The sequence below is a fragment of the Misgurnus anguillicaudatus genome, chromosome 21 (genome assembly GCF_027580225.2).
Source record: "Misgurnus anguillicaudatus chromosome 21, ASM2758022v2, whole genome shotgun sequence".
NCBI lineage: Eukaryota > Metazoa > Chordata > Actinopteri > Cypriniformes > Cobitidae > Misgurnus > Misgurnus anguillicaudatus.
This window is the reverse complement of record NC_073357.2, coordinates 53208482-53232480: the sequence shown is the minus strand read 5'-3', so window position 1 is coordinate 53232480 and position 23999 is coordinate 53208482. Positions and strand designations below refer to the sequence as shown.

General features: G+C 42.1%; 1 protein-coding gene across 4 annotated transcripts in view; it reads right to left on the bottom strand.

Moving 5' to 3' along the window:
* zfhx3b (zinc finger homeobox 3b) overlaps nucleotides 1-23999 on the bottom strand; it is a 275668-nt gene that overhangs the window by 45324 nt on the left and 206345 nt on the right. For all 4 annotated transcript variants that reach the window (XM_055213083.2, XM_055213077.2, XM_055213070.2 and 1 more), the window contains one exon: nucleotides 21829-22060. In XM_055213083.2, the coding sequence (XP_055069058.2) occupies nucleotides 21829-22060 (232 nt within the window). The remainder of the gene's footprint in view (nucleotides 1-21828; nucleotides 22061-23999) is intronic.

Below are 23999 nucleotides of genomic sequence, written 5' to 3'. Positions count from 1 at the left end.
GGAGGGATTTAATGGCAGGTGTGCGGCACCTTATTTGTTTAATGACAAATCATTTGGATTGCAGGATCGCCGGTGATTAAAACTATATCACTTGCAGCAGAAACGAAGCACCCTGTCAGCACTTGTGCTCTAGAACATTGAAGGCAATAACTGCACAAATCGATGCGTTAAGTTTATACTTCACATATACTTTCACTGTCACATCCTTTGCTTTAAACAGAAGCGAACGTTATACATTTGTGTGGGGGGATAATGTTATGAAAGAGAATACACAGGATCTGGAAGGTGTAAGAGGCGTTAAAATGTACCATTGAACTTCTTAAAGCCTACTGGAGTCTGTGTGCAACATACCTGGCAACGGTGGGCAGAGGGTGACCTTTGGGTAACAAGCCTGACTGTCTAACCAATAGGCCACAGCTGCATTAAGTGGTCTGAACTACTTTAAGCTTCTTGTCCGAGCTCGACCAGCTAAAAAATAAGTGACTAGGTTGGAGGCATGGACCCAATTTATTCCCAAATTACGCACATATATTACTATAAAGCTCTTTATACCTTCAGTTAGACCTTGCAGACCAATCTCTCAGAGATATTCAAAGCAAGTTAATGAAAGACCCGTGTTGTGACATCAGGTCAATGTCATAGCTCAGATGTGCACATTAGCAGAAGGCGCTAGTACACGAGAAAGATCAGGGTCATAATAAAGCATTCCTTTCAGATTATTCCTCTGTCTAGTTTGGCTACAAAAGCATATTGGTGGGCACCGAGTCACTCGCACGATCCAAGTTCTTCAGGCAGCTACCCTAAACTCTGTCCCCTGGGCGATGTGTAAGTGGGCTGAGCAATTAACAATTTCATGCTAATTGCCCGAAGCATGCTTTTCTATACCATAAAGATAATAGCATGAAGGGCGCCACATTCCCCCCCTCAGTCTACGCCCCCTCCCGATCCTTCCCAGAATTCCCCACTGCTTCCAATTCTGGAGTCCAGAGCGATGTGCTTTTATCCATTCATTGAGTTCCAAGCATGCTGCCTGCTGGCTTCATTACAGACACTCCACACTCAGACAGCACATTTAAGAAAAATATAGAAAAGGCTCCCTGAAGAGTAAACAGGTATGATTATTAAAGGATGTGAAAAAAAAATGAGGAAAAAAGATGAGATTCGCCGACTCCCGCTGGTTTCGGGTGATTTGAAAGTCTAATTTGGCCGCAACACAACAGGCGTACAGGTTGTACAAAACAAACCGCCTCGGTTCCCATGATGCACCGAGCATGCTCTGTGGCGAAAGGGTGGCGACAGACCCGTCATCCGCTGCCGTCGGAGGCTGGCAGCGCGTCAGCTCGCGACGGCTGCAATATTTGGTAATTCTGATCAAGCTCTATGCAATATTCCACATCTGAGGTGCACATCAAAGTGTAGGTGAGAATAGAGGCGAGAAAGCTCGCCGTTCTTCACTGACACTGTCTGGTTACAAACTGCATTAATTGAAGTGATTTCCGCCTTAATGTTTCTATGGAGTTGCCCTTAACGTTTGAAATGTTGCGTGAGCAGTTCAGAGCGACGGGTGTAAATAAAGACACGGCAAAAGATAAACACAGCATACCCACACACACAGCGGGCATCGCTAATGAACACGCAAACCCTTTCCCAGACAGTTCGCATGTCCCACACACACTTATTCCAGTCTGAAATCACTAATGATATTTCTGTCTTAATGACTGCCTGTTTTTAAAAAGGCAGCCACTTGGCTGATGCTGGCAATTGGAGGATTTATTTATCGATTGTTTAACGTTATGACCAGAGAACGGAGAAATGAATGAACTTCAGGCACAGACGAAAATCAAAACGGTGCAAATGCACATTAAACAAGAAAAAAGTGGATTGATTTCTTTTGCTACTTCTCATTGAATGGATATATTTCTTTTGTGTTATACAGCATCTACTTGCCCTTGCCTGTTGTTTCTTTTCTTTGCCTGATTAGATCTGCCAGCAAAAGGTAATAAGGAAAATAAATTCAGGATTTGATTAAAATATAATAATAAATGCTTGATTGCATTTTGCACTGATAGAGTGCAAGTCCCCGATCCTCTTCAGTATTCAAATGACTACATTAGAAATCCTCCCAGGAGTGATGAGGCAATTGGAGAAGGATCAGGAAGAGGCAATAGGACAGGACACGTGGAAGAGGTATATCGACTTCATCCGATTTCATGATTTATCATGAAAATTGCGCACAAAAGTTCCAAGACATTGCCTAAATATCTTAATACATTTATGCATTTGGCAGATGCTTTATCCAAAGGGATCGAACCCACAACCTTTTGCGCTGCTAACAAAATGCTCAACCAGTTGAGCTACAGGAACACTAAAGGGCTTATTATAGTTTTGGGTAAGTCCTACGGTGTAGCCTCGACACATTGGTTTTCATATATGCTACGTCGGCGGTGTCTGCGTTGATGTGCAATTACACATAAAGACAGCTAGTAGGCAGTGCAACAGCCAAAGCAGTAGCAGCTTAGTAAACCCACAGGTAGTAAATAGACAGCGACCTTTGTTGCAGTTTAAGTTAAATCACTCCTCAACTTGGCCCATCTTTGTTCTTACTGTCGCAAGCTGAAATGCCTTTGACGGGAGGGGTCCAAGTGGACCGATTGGACGCATTGTTAAAATTTTGGCGAGCTGCATGGCAGGCTACGTATGGCTTATGCATAACCTACAGCGTAGAACCTAGCACGACTATAAATTACACTTAAACAATTACTTGCCGATAAGAGCTGTAAACTGTAAACAATGTTTTGCGAGACTAGATGAAAGTCACGTCTAATCGTACATTGCTTGTCGATCACACCAACCACCAATACACTACTTGGCATTCTCAGGTGATCATGGCTCTGAAAGGAAGAAATTAAAGAGGATCTCGCATTGATGCACGCCCCCTCCCGCATCTTGTTTCTCGGCTGCCCCTCGCTCCACCCCACCACACCATCTAAATTGCAGTCACAACCCCCAGCTCGTAGCGGATGATAATTGCAGAAGGCCAATAAATTACTACTGCCTCCACATCAATTATAAGCATCACGTCTGGCAATGAGGAAAATGAGATCTTGTGACAAATTTCATGTGGCTCGGCTGCCCAACAGCCTTTCTTAACATGCTACAGATAGCGATCCCTTATCTAGCCTCTGTAATGGGGAGCTACGGATGGAGAGATGCAACAGCGGCCATTTAATTATAAAGCTGGGTGGTGGTGGAGAACGTGGTGTGCTGGGGGGGGTTGTGTAATTCATCGCACGGGCTCAGAAAGAAGACAAAGCCTTTGTCTCTGATACATATTTTGCCAGTCATCAGGGACCGGGCTTTTGATAGTCATTCAGAGCATTTTTGCCTCCATGGTCCATTCCATCTACAACCCCCAATCCCTTTACCTCTCCTACCTCCTCCTTTCCCCTCTTTTTCTATGCTGTTATTTCCCAGGGGGCCGCTGAGGTGCTTTCTCCACTAGGGCTGGTGCAACTCATTTGAGAGGGGCATTTTTTTTACGAATGACTGCGGAGTGGAAGCAGACAGATAGTGGAAGTGAATGAAAAGGGCCCTGGCACCTAATTGCGTTCCTCCCTGGGAAGAGCGGATGATGGCGGCAGAGAGAGAGAGTGGGGGGGAGAAAAGAGGAATAGTGAACAACCTGATGAGGATTTATGGCAGACAGGAAGACGGCAAAATAAAACACCAAAAGGAATGGACCCTAAATCTTATTCCCCACCGCAATATTCATTGCTGTTGCAATCGGGCGTGCTGATAAAGCGTTGCGAAAACGACCGCTGCGTTCAAATTATAGCTGCACTCTCTACTAATATTTAACATCATTAGAAAATCATTAGAAAACCATCATAAAACCTGGGAATATGACTAGAGCATTAAACACAATGATTATTCAGGGTGCGCGCTTTCCCCGCTTTTCCCTCGGAAATGAGATTTTGGTTCTCCACGCCTTTGCAGGAGAGAAAGTAAGAGTATTTCTCATAATTACTACAACGTTTGAAAAACATTGGCCGGCATAAATGCTATACCATTATATGATTGTTTTTGTCCCCCCACAGCAAAGTTCTTCAAGATGAGCTTTTCAAGCGGCGAGCGACATTAATGCAATTTTACCGGGAGCATAAGAGGGCTAATTCAGATATTGCCCACTGTCTCTACCATCGAATGGCCTTTGTCATTAATACGTTGTTTCTTGTTGCATTTAACCGGACACGCAAATGGCCATGTGCACCCCGCACGGGGCGACTCTCCATATATTTCGCAGAATTACCTTTCAACAGCCGCCTGATTACACCACTGACTGCGCTTCGGTCAAGTCGCGGTTTAATGTAGCCATCTTTTACTAAAAGATCCCCATTACATTTAATGAAAACGAAAACAATGACGAAAAATCGTTTGAAATGACTCCATCGAACAAAACTTGTTTTTCTTTCTATTAATTGCATACATATTCTCTGCTTGTAACTGTATTGTACTGTCAACACTACGGACAAACTCGAGCAGAATTTCACTGTGTGTGTGTGTGTGTGCGCATGTATGGGCATTATCAGGAGTAGTAATCAGTCCAGAGGGAGAGGGCATGTAATGGAGGTCTCCCCAGAGGAGATGAAAGCTGTGAGGCTGAGTGGGTTCACAGGCCCGGGGTCTCGGACAGACGGCCGCCTTTGAGAAGCTTGGTTCTCAGAGCTCCCTGCTGTGAGCTGGCTGATGAAGCTCTTTCCTGCCTTGTCATGTTGAGCGAAGGTACTGACCCTTCAACCCCGGCCTAAAAAGCCCTCCTATCTGGATTTGTGGGGGACAACACACATTTGCAGGGGAGCATATCCATGTCTTTACGGAATTAATCTGCGGACAGACAATAGACGCACAGCGGTGGCGAGGTTCTACACCCCACGCACCACATGACGCAGTTTATATTAACAAAACGATTGCATCGTGAAGCCTTAAATGTGCGCTTGTGCGTCAATCACACGACCTGCATTGTCCAATCCAATGCAAAATACAACAAACTCAATGTTTTTTTTTTATATATGGTGGACGCCTATGGCTGGAACTGGCCCCTTTTTTAGCGAAATGGGAGAACTCAAGGCTAGAAATTCTTTTCAGGCAGAAAAAACATGAGGTTAAAATAAGAGCAATCCTTGTCAAGGCTTTGAGAGTAATTCAGCTGACACTGATGAGAATCAATGCTCTTTTGAATGCATTACTTGGCAGAAACGGAGCTTTTGTCCCTTAAACCCAGCCGGCGAAAAATGATGCCCTTCGAACAATGGGGAAAAGGTGAAAATATACAGACTGAGTGAGCGATAGAGAGATACAGAGAGAGAAAGAGAGAGAGGTTCTCCCTCGATTCCCTTTCACTGAGCCAAATGGATTCCGAGCACTTATGCATTAATCAATCAATATCTCTCACTGTACATCAACGGCGCAACCAAGTTATGAGTGACCTTTCCAACAAAAAAGGACACTTTAATGTGCACAAGACTACATGTAGCCGAGTAACTTTGGCCCATTTTTTTTATCACGCATGATTACACCTGCACAAGGCACAGGGCCATTAATAGTGCATTAAATATGACAAGGCTAGTCATTATTCAATTAGCACAAAAGAAGAGGCCAAGGGGCAAATGCGTGGAGAGATGGAGGCCTGTCATTCTTTAGACATCTGTCTGTCAATTATTTCAATATGATTCAGAAGGAATATATATATATATATATATATATATATATATATATACACAATAACTGACCATGCCCATTCCATTCCAAGCGTGTGTTTATAATCATATTTTTGAAAAATGTTTTTGGTGAGCATTACATTTCTTATTTTCTTAAGACTCAAATTAAGAGCATGCCAACCAAAATATAAGGGTATTCATATAAAATAAAAACACTGTGGCAATGAGTAAAACAATGAAATTATTTTTTAAAAGACATGAATGAATGCGTGCTTGAGTATAAACTGTCCGAAAAAATTGTCACAATATGTACCCCAGCTGTCACTGTTGTGGTGTTCTTTTAAAAAGCACTCCTTTGTACTTAAAGAGTTCATATTAGTACCTCAAAGGAACATATTGGTACCAAATGTCTACATACTGTATACCTAATGGTACATATTAGGACCTTGTAAAAGGGTACTGCCTCAATCACAGCTGGGGTACATATTTTTTTCTAACAGTATATATATATATAGACACACACAGACAAATCATTTTGCATTGATTTCATCACATTCATTTAAATAAAAGCACATTCCTCCGCCATGTCTAAATTAACCATAACACAGCCATTTGTGAATAAAAAGATTAGATTTTCTGCTCCACTCATTGCTACAATAATATTTTTATATAGTTGAAGTAGTTTGGTATCTCAAGTGTCACATTTTCCAATTCCTGCTTACTCGGACTAAAAAGCAGCAAGTCAAAGTAAATTTACATGTAGCATCTGCGCGAGGATCTCGTGTGCTTTAAGAGCACTTCTTTTGTAGTGACGTTCAAGAGCTAATTTAAAGATGGCTCCTATCTTCAGATAAAAGACGACCGGAGTGGCTGTCGCACTTGAGGGAAATCACTCGCACGGCCGAGTCTGTTTATGATCAAGTACAATGTTCAGCTGATCGGTTAGAGATACAGTTAGGACTGAAAATGACTTGGAGCTCAGCCATCAGGACAAACAAGCCATCCCCTGCCTGCGAGCGTTTCCCTGTTTTGGTTGAACTTTATTTTATTTTATTTTATCTTAAAACATAATAAAATCAGCAGTGAAGTGCTGTTAATTATCTGCTCATCAGTTATTACTATTTCTAGTCCTCGTGTTTTCTGGATGTGAGGCGAGGAGTTTGAGACCCTTAAATCTCTCGTGGCTGGGAACTTTCTTAGTATTGATGGCGAGAGCGGCACTTAACTCTTTGAGCAATCAAAACTCAATCAGTTCTCATTAAAATCCTCAACGCCTCGAATCAGATAACATTTGGAGAGAGGCTCGGTCAAAGAAATGGATTTCTCCGGGGAAAGAAAAAGTTCCTGGAGGTGGGAAATTGTGAACAGACAAAGCGCGAAAGAATTTGCCTTTTCTCTGGGACTGAATAAGAATAAAACAGTGACTATATAGGATTCTGACACGGGGACTTCTGTTTCTTTTTTGGGCTCTGTTGGGGCGTGGAGGTGAAGCGTGGAGACATAGTGGAACGGACAGACGCTGACTGCACTGTGAGGTTGAGAAAGGGAACAGACCCCGTCCAGGAGCACGAATTAATGCCATTGTGAAATTGCCCACAAAAGCGCCTGCGAAGTGACTGCGGAAGACCCTTAAACAAAGCAGACATCGCTTTTTCCTCCCCTCCCAATTAGATTTTCCCGACCCGTTTTACATTACAAAAAAGGCCCGGTTTCTGGCTAATTCCAACCTGCCATATTATACAACACCGACGCAGGCACCTCGGAAACTAAACCGGCATGCACAGCGTGATTGACAGTGACTCGCACGCTCATTTTGGACACCTACGCTGCTGCTCCATTCGAACCCGACCCCCTCTTTCTCTCTCGGCATCTCCACCTCCTTTACAACTGCGTGAGATATTCCGCAAGTACATATGAAAGACACATTTTAAAAACGTCTCCTCGCTTCATTTTGACTGGGGCCAGAGACATTATGTGTACTATTAATACAGTACACTTTGGTAATAATCAATTATCGGGGATAAACCGAAGTTTGCTGTATCATTCATTATTTGTTGATTTGTCTGTTTCATGCTAGTTTAAATGACTGATATCATGGGACAGAAAGCGAGGGACTAGTTAACCTATAGCAATTATGTGTGTGTGTACACCGTATGTTTTCCTTAAGCATGGGTTGGCTTGACATATCTACGCCCGTTCCACAGAATTGGCTCATTAAGGACACCAAGTGGAGTGATTCGAGAAAGTTCATGCTAATTTCTGCCCCGTCTGCTCAACTACCCTTTGGAGACACTATTAGTGCCTGTTTGAATATTCAGATAAGCAGAAACCAGAGACGTAAGAATTAAATCGCTTTTTTGATTTAAGTCCCACACTGGGCTCAATCTGCACCCTATACCAAAGTGTGTGGGGAGGGGAGTAAATATGATCCTATTGCCCTCAAACATGTGTTTGATGCTGAACTGATACAAGGTATATATTGATTGCAACGCAAGTTGTGGATAAAATTATTGGACAAATGCATAAGCGAATGGAAAGGTAGATATGGAGAGAGTGGGGTGAGTGAGTAAGCGAGCAAGAAAGTGAGAGAGAGAGGCCTTCAAAAGGTGCACCAAGAATGCAGTGGCCATTTGCATGAACAAATTTTATCTTGCAATAAACTCAATTTAAGACTAAAAAGTATGGCCTTGTGATTTGATTGTTAGATCTTTTGCATAAAGCACAATAAGAAGCAGCCAACGTGTCTATTGCATTGGTGACTGTGTAGAAAAGAAATGGCAGATTTTAATAGCAGAACAGGGTCTAATGTTGTGGCACAAAGCTCATGAATGGCGATTCCTTCCCTCTTGACTCGATACGCAGAGCACTTCTATATGGTGACTGAGCAGTTAGCATGAAAATTGACCTTTGCTTGCTTTCTGAACTGTGGATTATTCATCCTAATGCTTGTGATTGGTCAGGGTGGGTTGAGCTGGAACCTTCTGACATATTTGCCTTCTCCACTCCCTCCTCTGTGTCTTTAAAACTCATTTCTAGAAGAAAAAATATGCTACACAACTCCAGGACTTTGCCGCCGGACCATGCCAAGAATCCCAGCGCAATAAAATGGGCAATAGCGCTTGTAAACTTTAGCTAGGATTGAACATCAGCAGACAATGATTGCATATGCAGTAAGCGTTTAACAGCACTGTGTAAAACAAAGAAAAATGGAAATTTCGGTTTAGTAGTGCTATCGTTTTACAGCCTTTACCTAATTTAGGGGTACGATCACTGCCAAGGCATTTCATTTATTGACACCAAGGCCTTGAATCGCCAAATCCAAGGTTGCGCAATGTGCAAAACTCAGCCCAGCGTTGGATGTGCAATTATTTCATCGACTACCATACAGTCCTGGACCGACACTACACGCAGTGCTAGAATAAATACACACTTTTCTCTGAACGCCTTTGTCTGAAGATCATCAATCAGTGGGCCGAGTTACATGGCTCGGGCCCATCTGAACAGTTTGCAGCGAGAATGTGTCTGCTTGCAGCTAATAAAACAGAAATGACACAGAGACAGACTCCAGGCAGACTTGTCTCCCTGACCATTGCTGGGCAGAGTAGCCCTCACATCTGGTCAAACATAGCTCACCCTCTGTCGAGACCATTCTGGACAAACAAGCCTTTGATGGGACATCATACTTGCAGAAGGTCCATGAAGCAAAGAGATAACTCTTCATGACCTGCTACCTTAAGCTGGGTAGCTGGAACATGAAAGTGGATTTTTACTGGTCATTGGCTGGTTGACCACCCATCACATACTCAAAAGTACCTACACTGTCAGAAAAGGTCTTAATATGTACCATTTTAGGTACAGATACACACTAAAAATGTTGGGTGGTTTTCAACCCAACGTTGGGTCAAAGAGAGACAAACCCAACTGTTCGGTTACAAGTTAACCCATGCTAGGTTGTTTCAACCCATGGTTAGGCTAAGGTCCCTTTTTGACCCAACTATGGTCTAAAAACAACCCTGCATTTTTATGGTGTACACTAGGAATTGGCAACTTTGGTGCTGGAGGACTGGTGTCCTGCAGAGTTTAGCTCCAACCATAATTAAACACACCTGAAGCGACCAATTAAGGTCTTCCTAGGCATACTAGAAACTATTAGGCAGGTGTGCTAAGTTGGAGCTAAACTTTGCAGGACACCGGCCCTCCATGACCGAAGTTGCCCATCCCTGGTGTACACTCTCAGAATAAAGGTACAAAAGTTGTCACTGGGATGGTATTTTATGAAAAGTCCATCTAGGTACCAATGTGTACCTTTGAGGTATCAACATACACCTTTTAGGTACAAACGTGTACTTTTTAAAAGGTATTGCCCAGTGACAACTTCTTTGTACTTTTTTTACTAGGTACTCCCCCAGTGACCGCTTTTGAACCAAAGTGCAGCTTAGGGTGGACTTCCTAGAAGAAAGAACTAATGGTAGGTCTTGATCAGTGAAGAAACAATGCTGACAACCCATCACAGTGTGAGAATCACTGTTTCATGCCTGTGAAGTTTTGCCAGTCACGTACAAGGAAAAAACATGATGGCATCTTCAATGTAGAAAGCCTGCGTTCGTCCCCTCAAAGACCCCTGTCAGAATACACTAATGTCACATTGATCAGGCGTCTCCCCTCCCCTACCTCTCTACATCTCCACTTCCTTTGGGCTGTGTGTGAATAATCAAACATGGGCCGAATCAATGGCCACCGTGCTGCTCCACAGGTAAAGGTTAGCAGGGTGGAATATTGAATTATTCCTGCTTCTCTCATCAGTGCCATCTGCTTGGCTGCCTCTAATTGATAGGGCAAAGGGACAAGATGGCTCTCTTTAGCATTTCTCTGTGTGTGAACGGTATATGCACGAGTCCCGCCTTTCTGCATCATTTCGTGTTAGGAGCGAAACAGCAGGCAACATTTCTCAATGCCAGCGGGCTGCGATGAATCTCGCATGTTTCCTCGCAGCGAGGATTTGTTTCATGTGCCGGTTGCTTGCGTTGAGAAAGGGGAATCTTCTCGACTTAGCTTTGCTGTCAGAATTGAAGATGATACAGGCAGCTCATGCACAGCCGAAGATGATGGCTTTTGATCTTCCTCTCTAGAGGGGACAAAACTGCTTATTAAAAAAAAGACAAATCAAAAACTTTGATCGAAACCATCTCTCAATCGGCCTTTTTTTCTGCCTGTGGTCACACCAAACTGCTGAAACTAACTGGGGGAAATGAAATAAAAAGTTTAAAAATCACCCATCTTACTGAAGTGGGAGCATGGCATCAAGTGTAGCCATCAGAGAGAGGAGTCGAAGACATATCGGATTGACTCTCTAGTGTGTCTGACATCTATGAACTATGCAATCAAAAGAAAATCTATACGGACGTACAGCTAATGCTCTACATACAAAAGACGAAGAGTAATTGGTCTTTGAATGGCTTCTGAATACTTGGACAAGATGTCTAGCTGTCTTTTGTTCAAGTACTAATTGTAACATGCAAGCTTAAAGTTTGTGGACATGCATGGCAAATGAATTCATAATATAGTAGCTTTGAATGTGTTCTTGACATTTCAACCTCTTCAACATAGATTACCTTGAGAATTAAAGGACCTTTAAAAGGTAATTAAATATACATTTATTGTGCCAAAGCCCAAAAAAACACATTAGATACTTCAAGCTTTAAATATGCTTTCATCCTTTTCTTTAGTGTGTCAGTAGAAACTCAATACAGATTTCCGAAAAAGCATGCTTCTGACTCGATGTTGAGATACCATGTCATTAGAAATATCATTAGATTATTACAATTAATGACAAAGGATGTTCGGAAATCAATATTGATGTTTCCTACTGACACACTAAAGCAAAAGATATCAATTAACATCTCAAATAGTACTATCTATAGCCATTTCTCATATAACTGTGGCTGTAGCCGCAACATTTCTGCTTAGCTATACAGTCAGCCTGGACATATGAGTGATGGATCCTGTTCTGTCTCGGTGTCTGACTGACGCGGGACGACCGCGAGCCTTCAGCCTGCCACCCGAAACCCTCACGCCCCATTCACGCTCCCCATCGCAGCCTGCGGACCCCTAAAATAGAACTCATTAGCACGTTTGGTAAGTACAAATGAGATGACAGCCTCCTGATGGACTGTCTATCTTTTGGATCAGCTTTCAGGGAAAGTGTCTCGTAATGAAAGAGGGGGAGAGAAACTAATATTATAATGCTCTCCGTTCATGGCGGGCAGTGCACATTGCAAGGGCCTGAAATGGAGGGCCCTGAAGTGGGCTTTGATGATAGAGAAGGCCTCTCTCACCCACACGCAGGATCCCACTGTGGGTGTGTGAACACCCACATGCGTGTTAATTGGGTGTCTATGCGCCTGTAGACAATAAAATTCGACAATTTGCACCCTCTTATCTCCAGAGCAAAATGGAGGAAAGAAGGATTCGCTTTGGACATTCGCATGTAGGCCCCTGTGCTCGACATGCACACATAAACATGTCTCCCACATATGAACTGATTTAAGGCCTTGCATGTGACCCTGTCCTCCCTCTCACCTTCCTGTTGGCCAAGTAAAACGCCATAGAGGAATCGCCACGCAAACCGCTTGAATCCCAGAATAGCAATGCCGCTTCATGGTCAACTTGCAGTAGCGGGATGAGCCAGAGAAAGAATTTATACAGCGGCTGTCTATAAACCGACCTGCAAAGAAAAGACTTCCTTGTGCGAGCCTGGCGCAGACATAGGAGCCCTGCCCAACGGAAAATCCATAAAGCCACTGCTTAGGCTCTTTAATAAAAGGGCTAGTTTCATTTTAGTAGTTTTCAAAACAACAAGTTATGTATTAATGAAATTCACGGCACGCTCGGCAGACTAAAAACAATTTCCTCTGCTAGGCCGTACCCTTCGGCTCCAGATTAAGGGGCCGACGTCCGAAAGGAGCCGACCGAGGCCCCCGGGCTTTTGGAGGGGCCCATGCCATTCGACCGGCTTTCCCTCATCTCTAACAGCATCACAAACAATTCCAGATTTGATTAAAAGAAGCCTCAATGATGTTTGTTGCATGAGTGGCCCTGTCTTTACTCAGATGTGCCATGGCACGGGTCGGGGAAGGGGGAGTGTGGGTCGTGGTTAGCGGCTATAATATCCTGTTTCTGGGTTTACTTTGCATTTTAACAAGCATGTAAAAAGGACGGGACATTCCAGGCACGGCTGCCATCTGCAGGGCCGTACGGGGCCCCGGGTTCAGACGCAACCCGTGCCCTGGATGGCCTACGTAGTGCCGCTTCCCCTGCGGTATGCATGCGCTTTATATGCTTTACGCAGACATGTGGCCTCAGTCAATAAGAAACAGACATGTACAAATGTGCGCATACCTCTTTGTATTTACTGAGCTGGTGATGCTCCAACAATATTTCATACTATCCTCAGCTGAGTAAGATGCACACTGTAGTGGGGAGCAAAAATCCAGGGGCAGGTTCAATAAATACATGCGCAATTTTCAAACTGGGTATACATAATTTTATTTTAAGATGTGATTAAATTTAATGTGATTCAAATTAGGATTAAAAAGGCATGAAAGATATCACGTTCGTAACGCAAACCATGCAAAGCTATAGCTTTGTGCGTTTGCTCCATCACCTGATTTAAATAATTACTTTGGCGAATTAACCATTCGCGCTCAATGGATGTAATTTATTCCCAGAGAATACCCCCTCGGTGTTTGTTTTAATAACACATCAATCTGTGCTTTCAGGTGTATAACGCTGACAGCCCACCCTGCTTGGTGCACCTTTATGATTGTCCTCATGTCCTGGTCTAAGCTGTGATCGTGTTATCAATCAAAGAATACTTAGATTCTCAAAAGTATTCATTTTGACCACATCCTCCCTCTGCTGCTTAGGCTCTGAAAGGGAAGGCGGCAGTTGGCACGGTGAGCCGAGCAGTGCCCAGACCGGGATTTCCCGCGGCACGTCATAGCCCAGCGATCACAGCGCTGCCATCTGCGACTGAAAAAATACAGGAGCAAATCCACAGCTTCAGTGCAATGTGTGCTCTTCAAAACGGCTTTCCCTATTCTCAAATCTTCCCGTCTGCTGCGAGCAGTGCCACCCAAAGGCCTGCAGCGCCAACTGTCTTTCAATCCCACTTACATCCTTTCTAAGTCTCTTTCTCTCTTTCTCTCTCTCTCTCTCTCCTGTCAGTCTGCAGTGTTCAAAAAACTTCAGTCCATTAAGTCTTCTGAAATGAGAGACCCCAATGTGTCATCCAGCTATAAGCCCTGGTGAACATCACTCACAGAACCTGTCAACTACTGGTGTAGTGTCTCTTTCCCCACATCAAGCTCAGAAACGCACACTTACACAGACCTATGTGGGTCTAAGCATGTGTGTCTTAGCATTTTAATTTCCTGTAAAGGGTTAAAGACAAACGGGGCAGTGAGAATGCCATGCACATTTTAGACAAAGGGGCTGGATTTAAAACAATGCATGCCTTTTATTCGTCTCTAATTGGGTGGAAACTCTGCCGCCTTGGCACTCGGAGGGCAAAATATGTGGCACAGAAATCCAGCCCACGCCACCTGCGCTCGTGCCCTGACACCAGCACACACAGCCTGCACAACATCCGTGTGTGTGAGATTATCATCATATCCGCATATATAGGGTTTCACGTGGTAAGTAATATTTATCTTGTACGTACTCACGGGTGATTGGTTATTTTAATCAAGCTTGAATTTGGTTAGTTCCCATTACAGAAAAACAATATCATAACACTGTATAGATCAGAACCCAAAACAAAGCGAATCAATATTTCCACAATCAATTGTTTTCATCTGCAGCATCTGCTATGGCACACTTTCTCTGAATTAGCAGTATGGATCTTTTTTAAAAATGATCCTCATTGATATTGTTAACAAATGACCAGAAAATGGAATGTGACAGATGCATAGAAGGGTTTAGATAAAGCTCCCTCAGGGGCGGCGGGCCAGCCTTAATTTGGGAACTATTAAAGTGCTGTAGCTGTTGGTAAATGTCCATTACTGTGTGCTCTTTTAATTCATAAACTTCTCCACTAATTGTTCGGCAAAAAAGTCTGCCACCGCACATCTTCATCTGACTGTCTGCACGCTGTGCTCTAAACCCATTACATCCCAGACAGATTGAAAAAAATATTTTTTTAAATTATCAAAAGAAAATGTGTACGAATGGTGTTGTTAAAGCTTACAAGATGCTCACTGGCCCAAATCAGAAGGAAGATCCCTAGTCTACATCAATGCAAGTCCTTCTTTCAATGCAAGTCAATAAAATATTTCACTCGTTTAATTGTGCAAGAAAAAAATTCAAGATATTACCTATAGCACAAATAGTGTGACTTATGAGCTTCTCCTATAAAACTTCCTGTAGCTCACTTAGCAGAGCATTAGCAACACAAAGGTCATATCATGTTGATAAAATGTATAGCTTTGTATAAAAGCATCTTCCTAATCAATAAACAAATATAACTTATGAAAAAAGTGCACTACAGAGATAAAGATTTGTTCAGATGTGTGCTATTGTATAGCACAGTGATAGAGCATTGCATTAGCAGCGCAAAAGGTCATGGGTTTGACCCCAGTGAACACACATACTGATAAAAAAAATTGCATTACTTGTAATGCACTGCAAATCATAAACCAAGTGAAACTATTTACAATATTTTAAAGGTGCCATAGAATGTAAAACTGTATTTACCTAGGCATAGATGAATGAGAGTTCTGTACATGATAACGACATATAGTTAGCTTCAAAAACTATCGTTTCATCCTTTTAATGTAAACCTTGTGCATGCAAGAGACAGCTGAAAAACAAGCCAATCTGAACATAACACCAACTGTGACGTTACAGTTGAGATGTTCGCCCCCAACATTTAAGAAACACGCCAACTTTTAGGATTTTAGCTTATTCACCGTATCCCCCAGAGTTAGATAAGTCCATACATACCTTTCCCATCTCCGTACGTTCCGTAACTCTGTCTGACGCACCCACCGCTAGCCTAGCTTAGCACAAAGACTTGAAGTAAATGGCTCCAGCTAGCATACTGCTCCCAATAAGTGACAAAATAATGCCAACATTTTCCTATTTATATGATGTGATTTGTATAGTCACATCCTGTACAAATAACAAGGTCATATGAGACACAGCCATCTTTTAAAAGTATACATACATGGAACTATAGATGGTTTCAGCAATAACAACATAAACAAGCAGCTGTCGCGGTCCGCACGTAACTTCCGATAAACTCCGCTAATAATAAATAACCACAAAGTACTTTAAACATAGTTTACTTATATGACAAGCCAAAAAACATCACATAGATTACCTAGGAAACCAAAACATTTGTTATTTTCGACGAGGCATTTGTTCAAGAGATCAGTTTAGCAACTAGTCAGACCATTAAAAAAAGTAAAGTTCGAATCTTTTATTTACTTCAAGTCTTTGTGCAAAGCTAGGCTAGCAGTGGGTGCATCAGACAGAGTTACCAGACACACGGAGATAAAAAAGGTATGTATGCACTTATCTAACTCTGGGGGATACAGTGAATAAGCTAAAAGTTGGCGTGTTCCTTTAAATAACACAATAAATTAAGTACAATGTTACAATGCTAAAAACAAAGTTGTGACTGGTGAGTTAACGCTACATGCTAGTTAATGCTATATGCTAGCATTTAAGCTGAAGTTCTACTATTGACGTTACGGTTACGTTTCCAGGTTCATACTAAAAACACAAACTTACCAGTCAGAAATGTCCATTAACAATAGATTTTTCCTTAAATTCTGTATCATTGTCTGATACAGGCTCAAAAAGTCGGTTTGAAGTCTACTAAAGGAGCTGCTCTGTGGAACGGCCAATCAGAGCAGAGCTCAACATTATTATTCATGACCCTTCCAAATAAGGTAACAATAGACATGAAACATTTCATTCTAAAGGCAAATCCTAGGGTTGTAAAAGGCCATGTAAAACGTCTCTGGATAATTTTTGCACTTAATAAAGCCACATACCTTCTATGTAGATATCAGAGAACAATTTAACATTATTTCAATGCATTCTTTAAATTGGCACCTTTAAAATAAGACGAGTAAAGCTGACATGACCAGTAAACTTCCTTTGAATCCACATCTTCAGGTCAAGCGATCATTGCATTTTTTGTCCTGAGGTTTCTTTCAGCGCAAAGTGGGAAAACCCAGTTTTGGTTAACCAAGTAGCCCAGCACCTTACACCAACAAAACTTCACGCTGCACGACAGCAGCCAGGGGAATTACTGCTTAGCTGACCCAGAAATCCAGGGCCAGCTTTGTTTTAACAGGCATGGGAGCCTTCTACCACTTTAGCAACTGTGCCTCGACCACAAAAAAGACCCCAGCGCTTTAGAAGAGCTAGCGGGGAGGAAATTAAATATTACACCAGAAGGGAATGGTTTCACTCGGGTGAAGGGGGGCTAGGACATTAAGAAGTGCAAAGGTAGTCGGGAGGAGGGTGGGCTCTTAAGCCAGGGTGAGGAATTAGCAACGTTTCATACTAATGAAGAAGTATGTTCATTATCAGCGTAATTCGATCAAGATGCCAAGCGGGGAGCTGGACTGGGGGAGCGGGTGACATTCTTTATTACACACCTCATTTCATTTAACTGACTTTTAAAATTATGTACATAATAAAATATACATATACACATCATATAGAGTATAGAGGTGTCAAACATGGAAATCATGTCATTTCAAACCTTGGAACAATCATTCCTACTTGTCGCAGTTGTTTGGGTTTATCATTTCCGAAGCTTGTTCAAAACTTTATGCATAAAAACAAATACAGATTTGGAAAAGCATGCAATGATGCAAGAATTTCATTTTTTGCTACATAGATACAAGTCGTTTTCAAACTAAGCTGTGGCCAACAGGAGCCCGAGTTTGATCCGGCATCTGTAGGGCAATCAATCAGCCGCTCAACGCTTCGACTGCAACCGCTCCGTTTGGTAAACAGAGCGTCAAAGGCTATTAGGACAGCGGTTCCTCTCCGAAGCCCCGGCCTCCCTAACAGAGCGCTCACAGGTCTGATCCTGACGTCAGCTAGCAGGTATCAGCTATCAAAGGACCAGAGACCTTACTTTTGTAGCTCTGCGTAGGAAACAATAGCTGATAATAAGCGGCTGACCGGCTCTCTCTCAGCTGCTGGTCGATTTACTCTCACCTTGTCTTTTATCAGCATTTCCTAGTCAGCATTGAGCTTAGACCTCAAGCTTTAATCACCTACATATTCTTTCCTGAAGGTACAAAACTCAATAATATCTAGTCTAGAATAAAACCACGGTAATTAAATACATCAAAAAGCTTGCATGATCCAAAGCACAAAGCCGTTTCTTACTACAAAGAACATCACATCTGACTAATCCGGAAAGAGTTTGGGAAAGTTGTGTTGCGTGGAAAACAAAGTGTAGCTAGATGAATGCATAAAAAAAACTTATTTTTAGGAGTGCAGGGAAAAAAGTAGGCGGTTGCGAAAAATAAACTAAAAATAAATGAAGTCGGTTGCGATGGCAATGTGCAAGCAGTGTGTGTCAATACTAAAACTTATTTACCATCCTCTGCTTTTTAGTGAACCATCATGTAAAGAAAATAAAAAAGTATACAATATTTAATTACTTCGTAACCAGCTATATCCAACACTGATCGCCAACACCTTTCCAATAGCTCCCCAACACAAATAATGCATTGTTTGCTTATTTGACGTAAAGGTGCTGGATTGCAGCAACTTAGAAAAAAACGGCAAATGCGTGTGTAGCGACTGCGTGCGGCTCAGCCCACACATTCGTACCGCAGGAGTCATTACCTAACCTCCAACCAGCCTCACAAACAAGGGAATCCATTAATGCACATCAAAGGTTAGCCAAGAAAATATATAAATAAATGCTACATCAACCAAAAAAGAAAGCGAGTGAGAGAGCGCAAACCAGACTTGTTTGTGAACTCTTACCTCCCCCTACCCAGAAACACACTCTAAATCTCCCACACCCCCCATCCTTTTAACCTAAGTGGGCCTTCCTATTGCCTTAGCTTGATCACTTGTCCACTGTACTGTAGTCATTAACATATTTGGAGTGCAGCGAGCAGAAAGCTTAATTGTCCTTAATTGCTCGGCTAAATATGTTCTCTAATGATTCTCCTCAGATCTGTGACTGCCTTTTGCGCAATTTCCCGGCCGCCGGCTTCATTATCCCAACCTCCTCGGAACAAAGCGTCTTTAGAGGCCGACTCCCCCTACAGTTTTTCGCTCTCTCTCTCCTCTCTCTCCCCCACGGCACGACGCTAAGAGGCAGCCAAGCCGGAAGGGAGGGCGAAGATGCACAATGAAACTCTTTTGTCGGGGCACAAGAGTCAAAATGATTAGAAAACCAAATTCATGCTGAAACAGCGTGTTAATTGACTGCGACTCCGTCGGTTTAATGGCTAACTAACGTATGGCCTGACAAAGGCCACAACCCACGCCTTTTGTTTTTACCCCTCCCTTTGCCGCGCAGAGCCTAATGGCATCCGTGATTGTTTGTTTAATAGTGCCGACGCACAGGGATGCTACTCATGTAAATGTATGCACTGTGCTAGAACAGTAGAAGCCTCAGGATATCTTCTGAAGAAAAAACATCTTTAAGACGTACAACTCTTGCTTAAAAACCTTGGATCACTTGACAAGATGTTTTGCATGACATTAGAAATCCAAATTGTCTGAATGTAGTTTCGTTCATGAAAAAATCTTATTTAAAAAAATTCTGTCACAACATAAACAAAACTTAGGGTCATTAACTTATTTTGGATTATACCACAGGGCTGTTGAATGCTTAAAGGGACACTCCACTTTTTTTGTAAACGGGCTCATTTTCCAGCTCCACCACTTTTAGCACAGCTTAGCATAATCCATTAAATCTGATTAATTCAATTCAATTCAATTTTATTTATATAGCACTTTTCACAATACTCAATTGTTAGACCATTAGCACTGTGCTCAAAAATGACCAAAGAGTTTATATATTTTTTACTATTTAAAACTCGACTCTTCTGTAGTTACATCGTGTTCTAAGACCGACAGAAAATTAAAAGTTGCGATTTTCTAGGCCAATATGGCTAGGAACTATACTCGCATTCTGGCGTAATAATCAAAGACTTTGCTGCCGTAACAGGGCTCCAGCAGGCGTATTGATATTACGACTGAAAATAGTCCCCTTGATAACTTTTACTAGTCAGGTTAAAAATAGGAAAAATATCGAAAATCTTGGGTCATTTTTGAGTGTGATGCTAATGGTCTAATCAGATTCAATGGATTATGCTAAGCTATGCTAAAAGTGGTACCGTCAGACCCGGAGATGGGCTGAATGGATTCCAACACTGTAAAAGTGAAGTGTTTAACACTATGGGAGCTGGAAAATTTGCCTATTTTCAAAAAAAGTGGAATGTCCCTTTAATTCTGATTGGCTGAGAAAGGGTTCCATGGGTATATTTTTCTGTAAACTGCAGATTTTTGTCAAATGTCTTAAAAATAGGCACCAGAGCAATGTTTTTGGTAACCATGCTATAAGTGGAATTATTGACTCCGGTCCTTTAAATAATTCGGAAATAACGCACACCCCGCTTTGCGTCGTGCCGCATTACCACCTTGGGTGTGCATTATTTTCTTATAATTCAATGGCCCGTCGTCAATTATTCCTTACATAGTGAACTGCCCAAAATGTGGAATATTTGTGCGAAATATGTACATAAATCCCTCGACCCAAACCTAGTGAGCTCACTATAGAAGTACATTTTATATGAATAAAAAATACAATTTAACAACTATGCTGTCATTCGGTGACCAGGTCACAAGAAGCAGGTAAAGATGCTGGCATCACAAATTCTTCTCTGAGTAACCTGATCCGCCGCAAATGCCACAATGAACATGCCCTGTCTATCTATTATGAAGTCTGAATTATAAATGTAGTGGGAATTTTCCAGTCTTTGTTTCAAAAAGGGAACTGGGCAGCACAACCCTGCTGAAAATCTAGCTTAAGATGCTAACTGGATTTCAGAGCATAGGAGCTGGTTTCTACCTAGACTGAACTTGTCCAAAATTAGCTGGAGCATAATCTTGGACCATTAAAAAAAAACAGCAGCAAGCGGTCGATCATGTCAGGTTTGCACCAGCGTTGACTAGCTAAAAACCAGCTACCATCTTAAAAGGACAGTTTACCGAAAAAAATGAAAATTCGGTCATCATTTACTTATCCTCAAATTGTCCCAAACCTGTATACATTTCTATGTACTGCTGAACACCGAGAAAGACATTTTAAAGAATTTTTGTAACCATGAAGATCTGGGGCACCATTTACTTCCACAGTATTATTTTTTCCTACTATAGAAGTGAATGGTGCCCCAAATCTACGTGTTTACAAACATTGCTTAACGGGGACATATCACGAAAATCAGACTTTTTCTATGTTTAAGTGCTATAATTGGGTGCCCAATGCTTCTATCAACATAGAAAATGTGATAAAGAATAACCCAGTAACTTAGTTTTGGTAAACCATTGCAAGCATGTGAAAAAATAGGTCGTTTAAATTTGGCTCCCTTGTGATGTCAGAAGGGGATCTCATTATAATAATACCGCCGCTTAATCTGCACTATCCACTGCCATTTAGTGCAAACAGAAAGAGAAAAATTTCAACAAACCAATCAGTGTTTGCATTTCATCAGTTGCAATTCACACCTACAAAGTGGCAATTTTAACATGTTATAATAAATTAACTATAAAGCTAAAACTTCACTTATGTACTCTGGGAACACCAAAGATTTATTTGACATGTTAAAAAAGTTTTGTGAAATGTCCCCTTTAAAATTTCTTTCTTCGTATTTAGCAGAACAAAGAAATGTATACATATTTGGAATAACTTGAAGGTAAGTAAATGACAAAATTTTCATATTTCGATGAACTATCCATGTAAGATGAGTAAACTTACAAAACTTAAAAAAAAAAACATCCCGATGTAGATCAAACAAGCATATATGAAGATCAACTTCTATTTTTCAAAATGTACCTGTGTCTGCAGACGGACACTTGCGAATGGTGAAGATGGCGCTCAGCTCCTCCTCTTCCTCTGGCAGGCCCTTCTGCAGCCGCTGCAGCTTCCGAAGGCTCTCGCTGCGCTGGTGCTTCATGGACCGGACGTGCTGGATGAGGTTCAGCTTGGCCTTGGTAGAGTAGTTACACAGGACACAGTGGTAGTAGCAAGACTCGCCCTCCACGGCGTTCTCGTGCTGTTGCAAATGCTGTAGCGAGAGAGGGAGAGAGAGAGAGAACAGGAAAGAGCGTTAGCATGGGCTTTTAAACGAATGGGATGCCGAACGCCATTTACAAATGAATAAATCAATTACCAATCAGGACTCTGTTGTTTAACACACAGTCAACATCTTTTACCGACCCCACACTGGTCTCTGGACCTTATGTGTGTGTCTACGCGCTAACAAGGCAGGGGAGGGACTTTAGCTTTCTCGGGGCAGGTGAGGTACAGGAATAGCTCGAATGGGGACACGGAGCATCGATTCCCTTTGCTCAAGAGTCGCTGCTCGTCTCTGAAAAGGAAACTCCAAACATCTGCCTGTTTCACGCATGAGATGCTAAATATTGATCACCGCTGAGTCAAATCTTGTTTCTTTGAGAGGAAGGCAAAGATAGAAAGACATTCTGGGGAGGGGCGGGGGGTTGAAATCTATCCAAAAGTGCTTATACAGAACAATTTTGAGAGGGGTTTCGGAGACATGCATGACCCTAAAACAAGCCTAACTATATCCATGTACTCTAACACCACAATATACACAATACTGTAGATCAAACCACTAGTCTTTAGTAGCACTGTAAACGTATTTGCACACAACTAATTCATAATGTCTAACCTTGATGTTTGCTTTCTAGTCAGTATGCAACACAATAGACCTTTGTGAATACCACCAATGTCAATCAATAGGAATTTTATCCTTGTTTAATCGTCATGGCCACCATATCTTTGGTGAATTGTTTGTGCATGTAGTTTTATAGCAAATTATATACGTTGACGACAAGTAGACAACACAGATTGGTTGACATCTCAAGAAACAATTCAATATACTGTTTGCCTTTGAAACACGGGGATAAGAAGGTCAGTACAAACTTCACGGCTGTAGCTATGGCTCTTATGAGGATCACTCTCATATCTCTTGCTACTTTTGCACATTAAATACAAGACAAAAATGATAATGCGATCAAGCAGAAGTATCTCGCAGGTCTGTTTACCTCGTATTTGTTTTCTTTGCTTCAGTTTGTTTAAGCAGCAACTAAATTGCCCTGCGAATGAGATGATGCAAATGCGTAAAAATATCGCTCGGCTTTTTTGCATCTATTTTCTCTCTTGCGGAGAAGCTCTCAATCTCCTGCACAGACCACCCCCAAACCCCGACAAAGGTCGGGGAAAACAAATTGATTCATTAAGACGCGCCTGAGTTGGCTTTGCCCTGCAGCGGAGAGATGAGATGCGTTTCCATCGGCTTCAGACGCACAAAGCCAGAGTAACATTAGATTTTTAACTCAATTACGGCCACATCAGGTGTTGACAACAGAGAGAGAGCGAGAAAATATTTGGTTCCCCGAAATGTTCTCCTTCTCTGGTAATATTTAATTTTCGGGTAATATCCTAATATTGCCATAAGGGTTTTTTTCCAAGCAATTGTGGTGCCGGTATCATATGTCACCCTGGTATACCTAAGATGTGCATTAGGGCCACTAACTTCCAGGAATGGGCTTTTGCTTTTCGCGTGTGCCCCTTAGCTCCGTGTAATGGAGTTATTAGGTGATCGTAAAAGGCTCTGCTTTTCTCCTCACGCGCTCTCTCTCGCTCTCCTCCTCTCCCTTTCCTGTTTGAAGTGGGGGTATGATGTCATTGAGTAGGTGCTGCTGGATGGTTTGGGCTCGGTTTGCACTGCCTAACACATACGCAGCATATCATAACTCGGGACACTGATGTGTCATGGATTTGCTTGTATAACACACCGAATCAATCTGTTTGCTGCTACAAGATGGCACTGTTTATTTGCAAAGAGAACATGCAAAAACTGAAATGCAAGCAGAAATTACGACACCTGAACAAAACTACAAAATATTTTTTCTTAAGAATTTAAAAAAAATAAGGGAAGGTTTACAGCCCCCATAAAAAAGCTGCAGGATTTACTTGGGTAA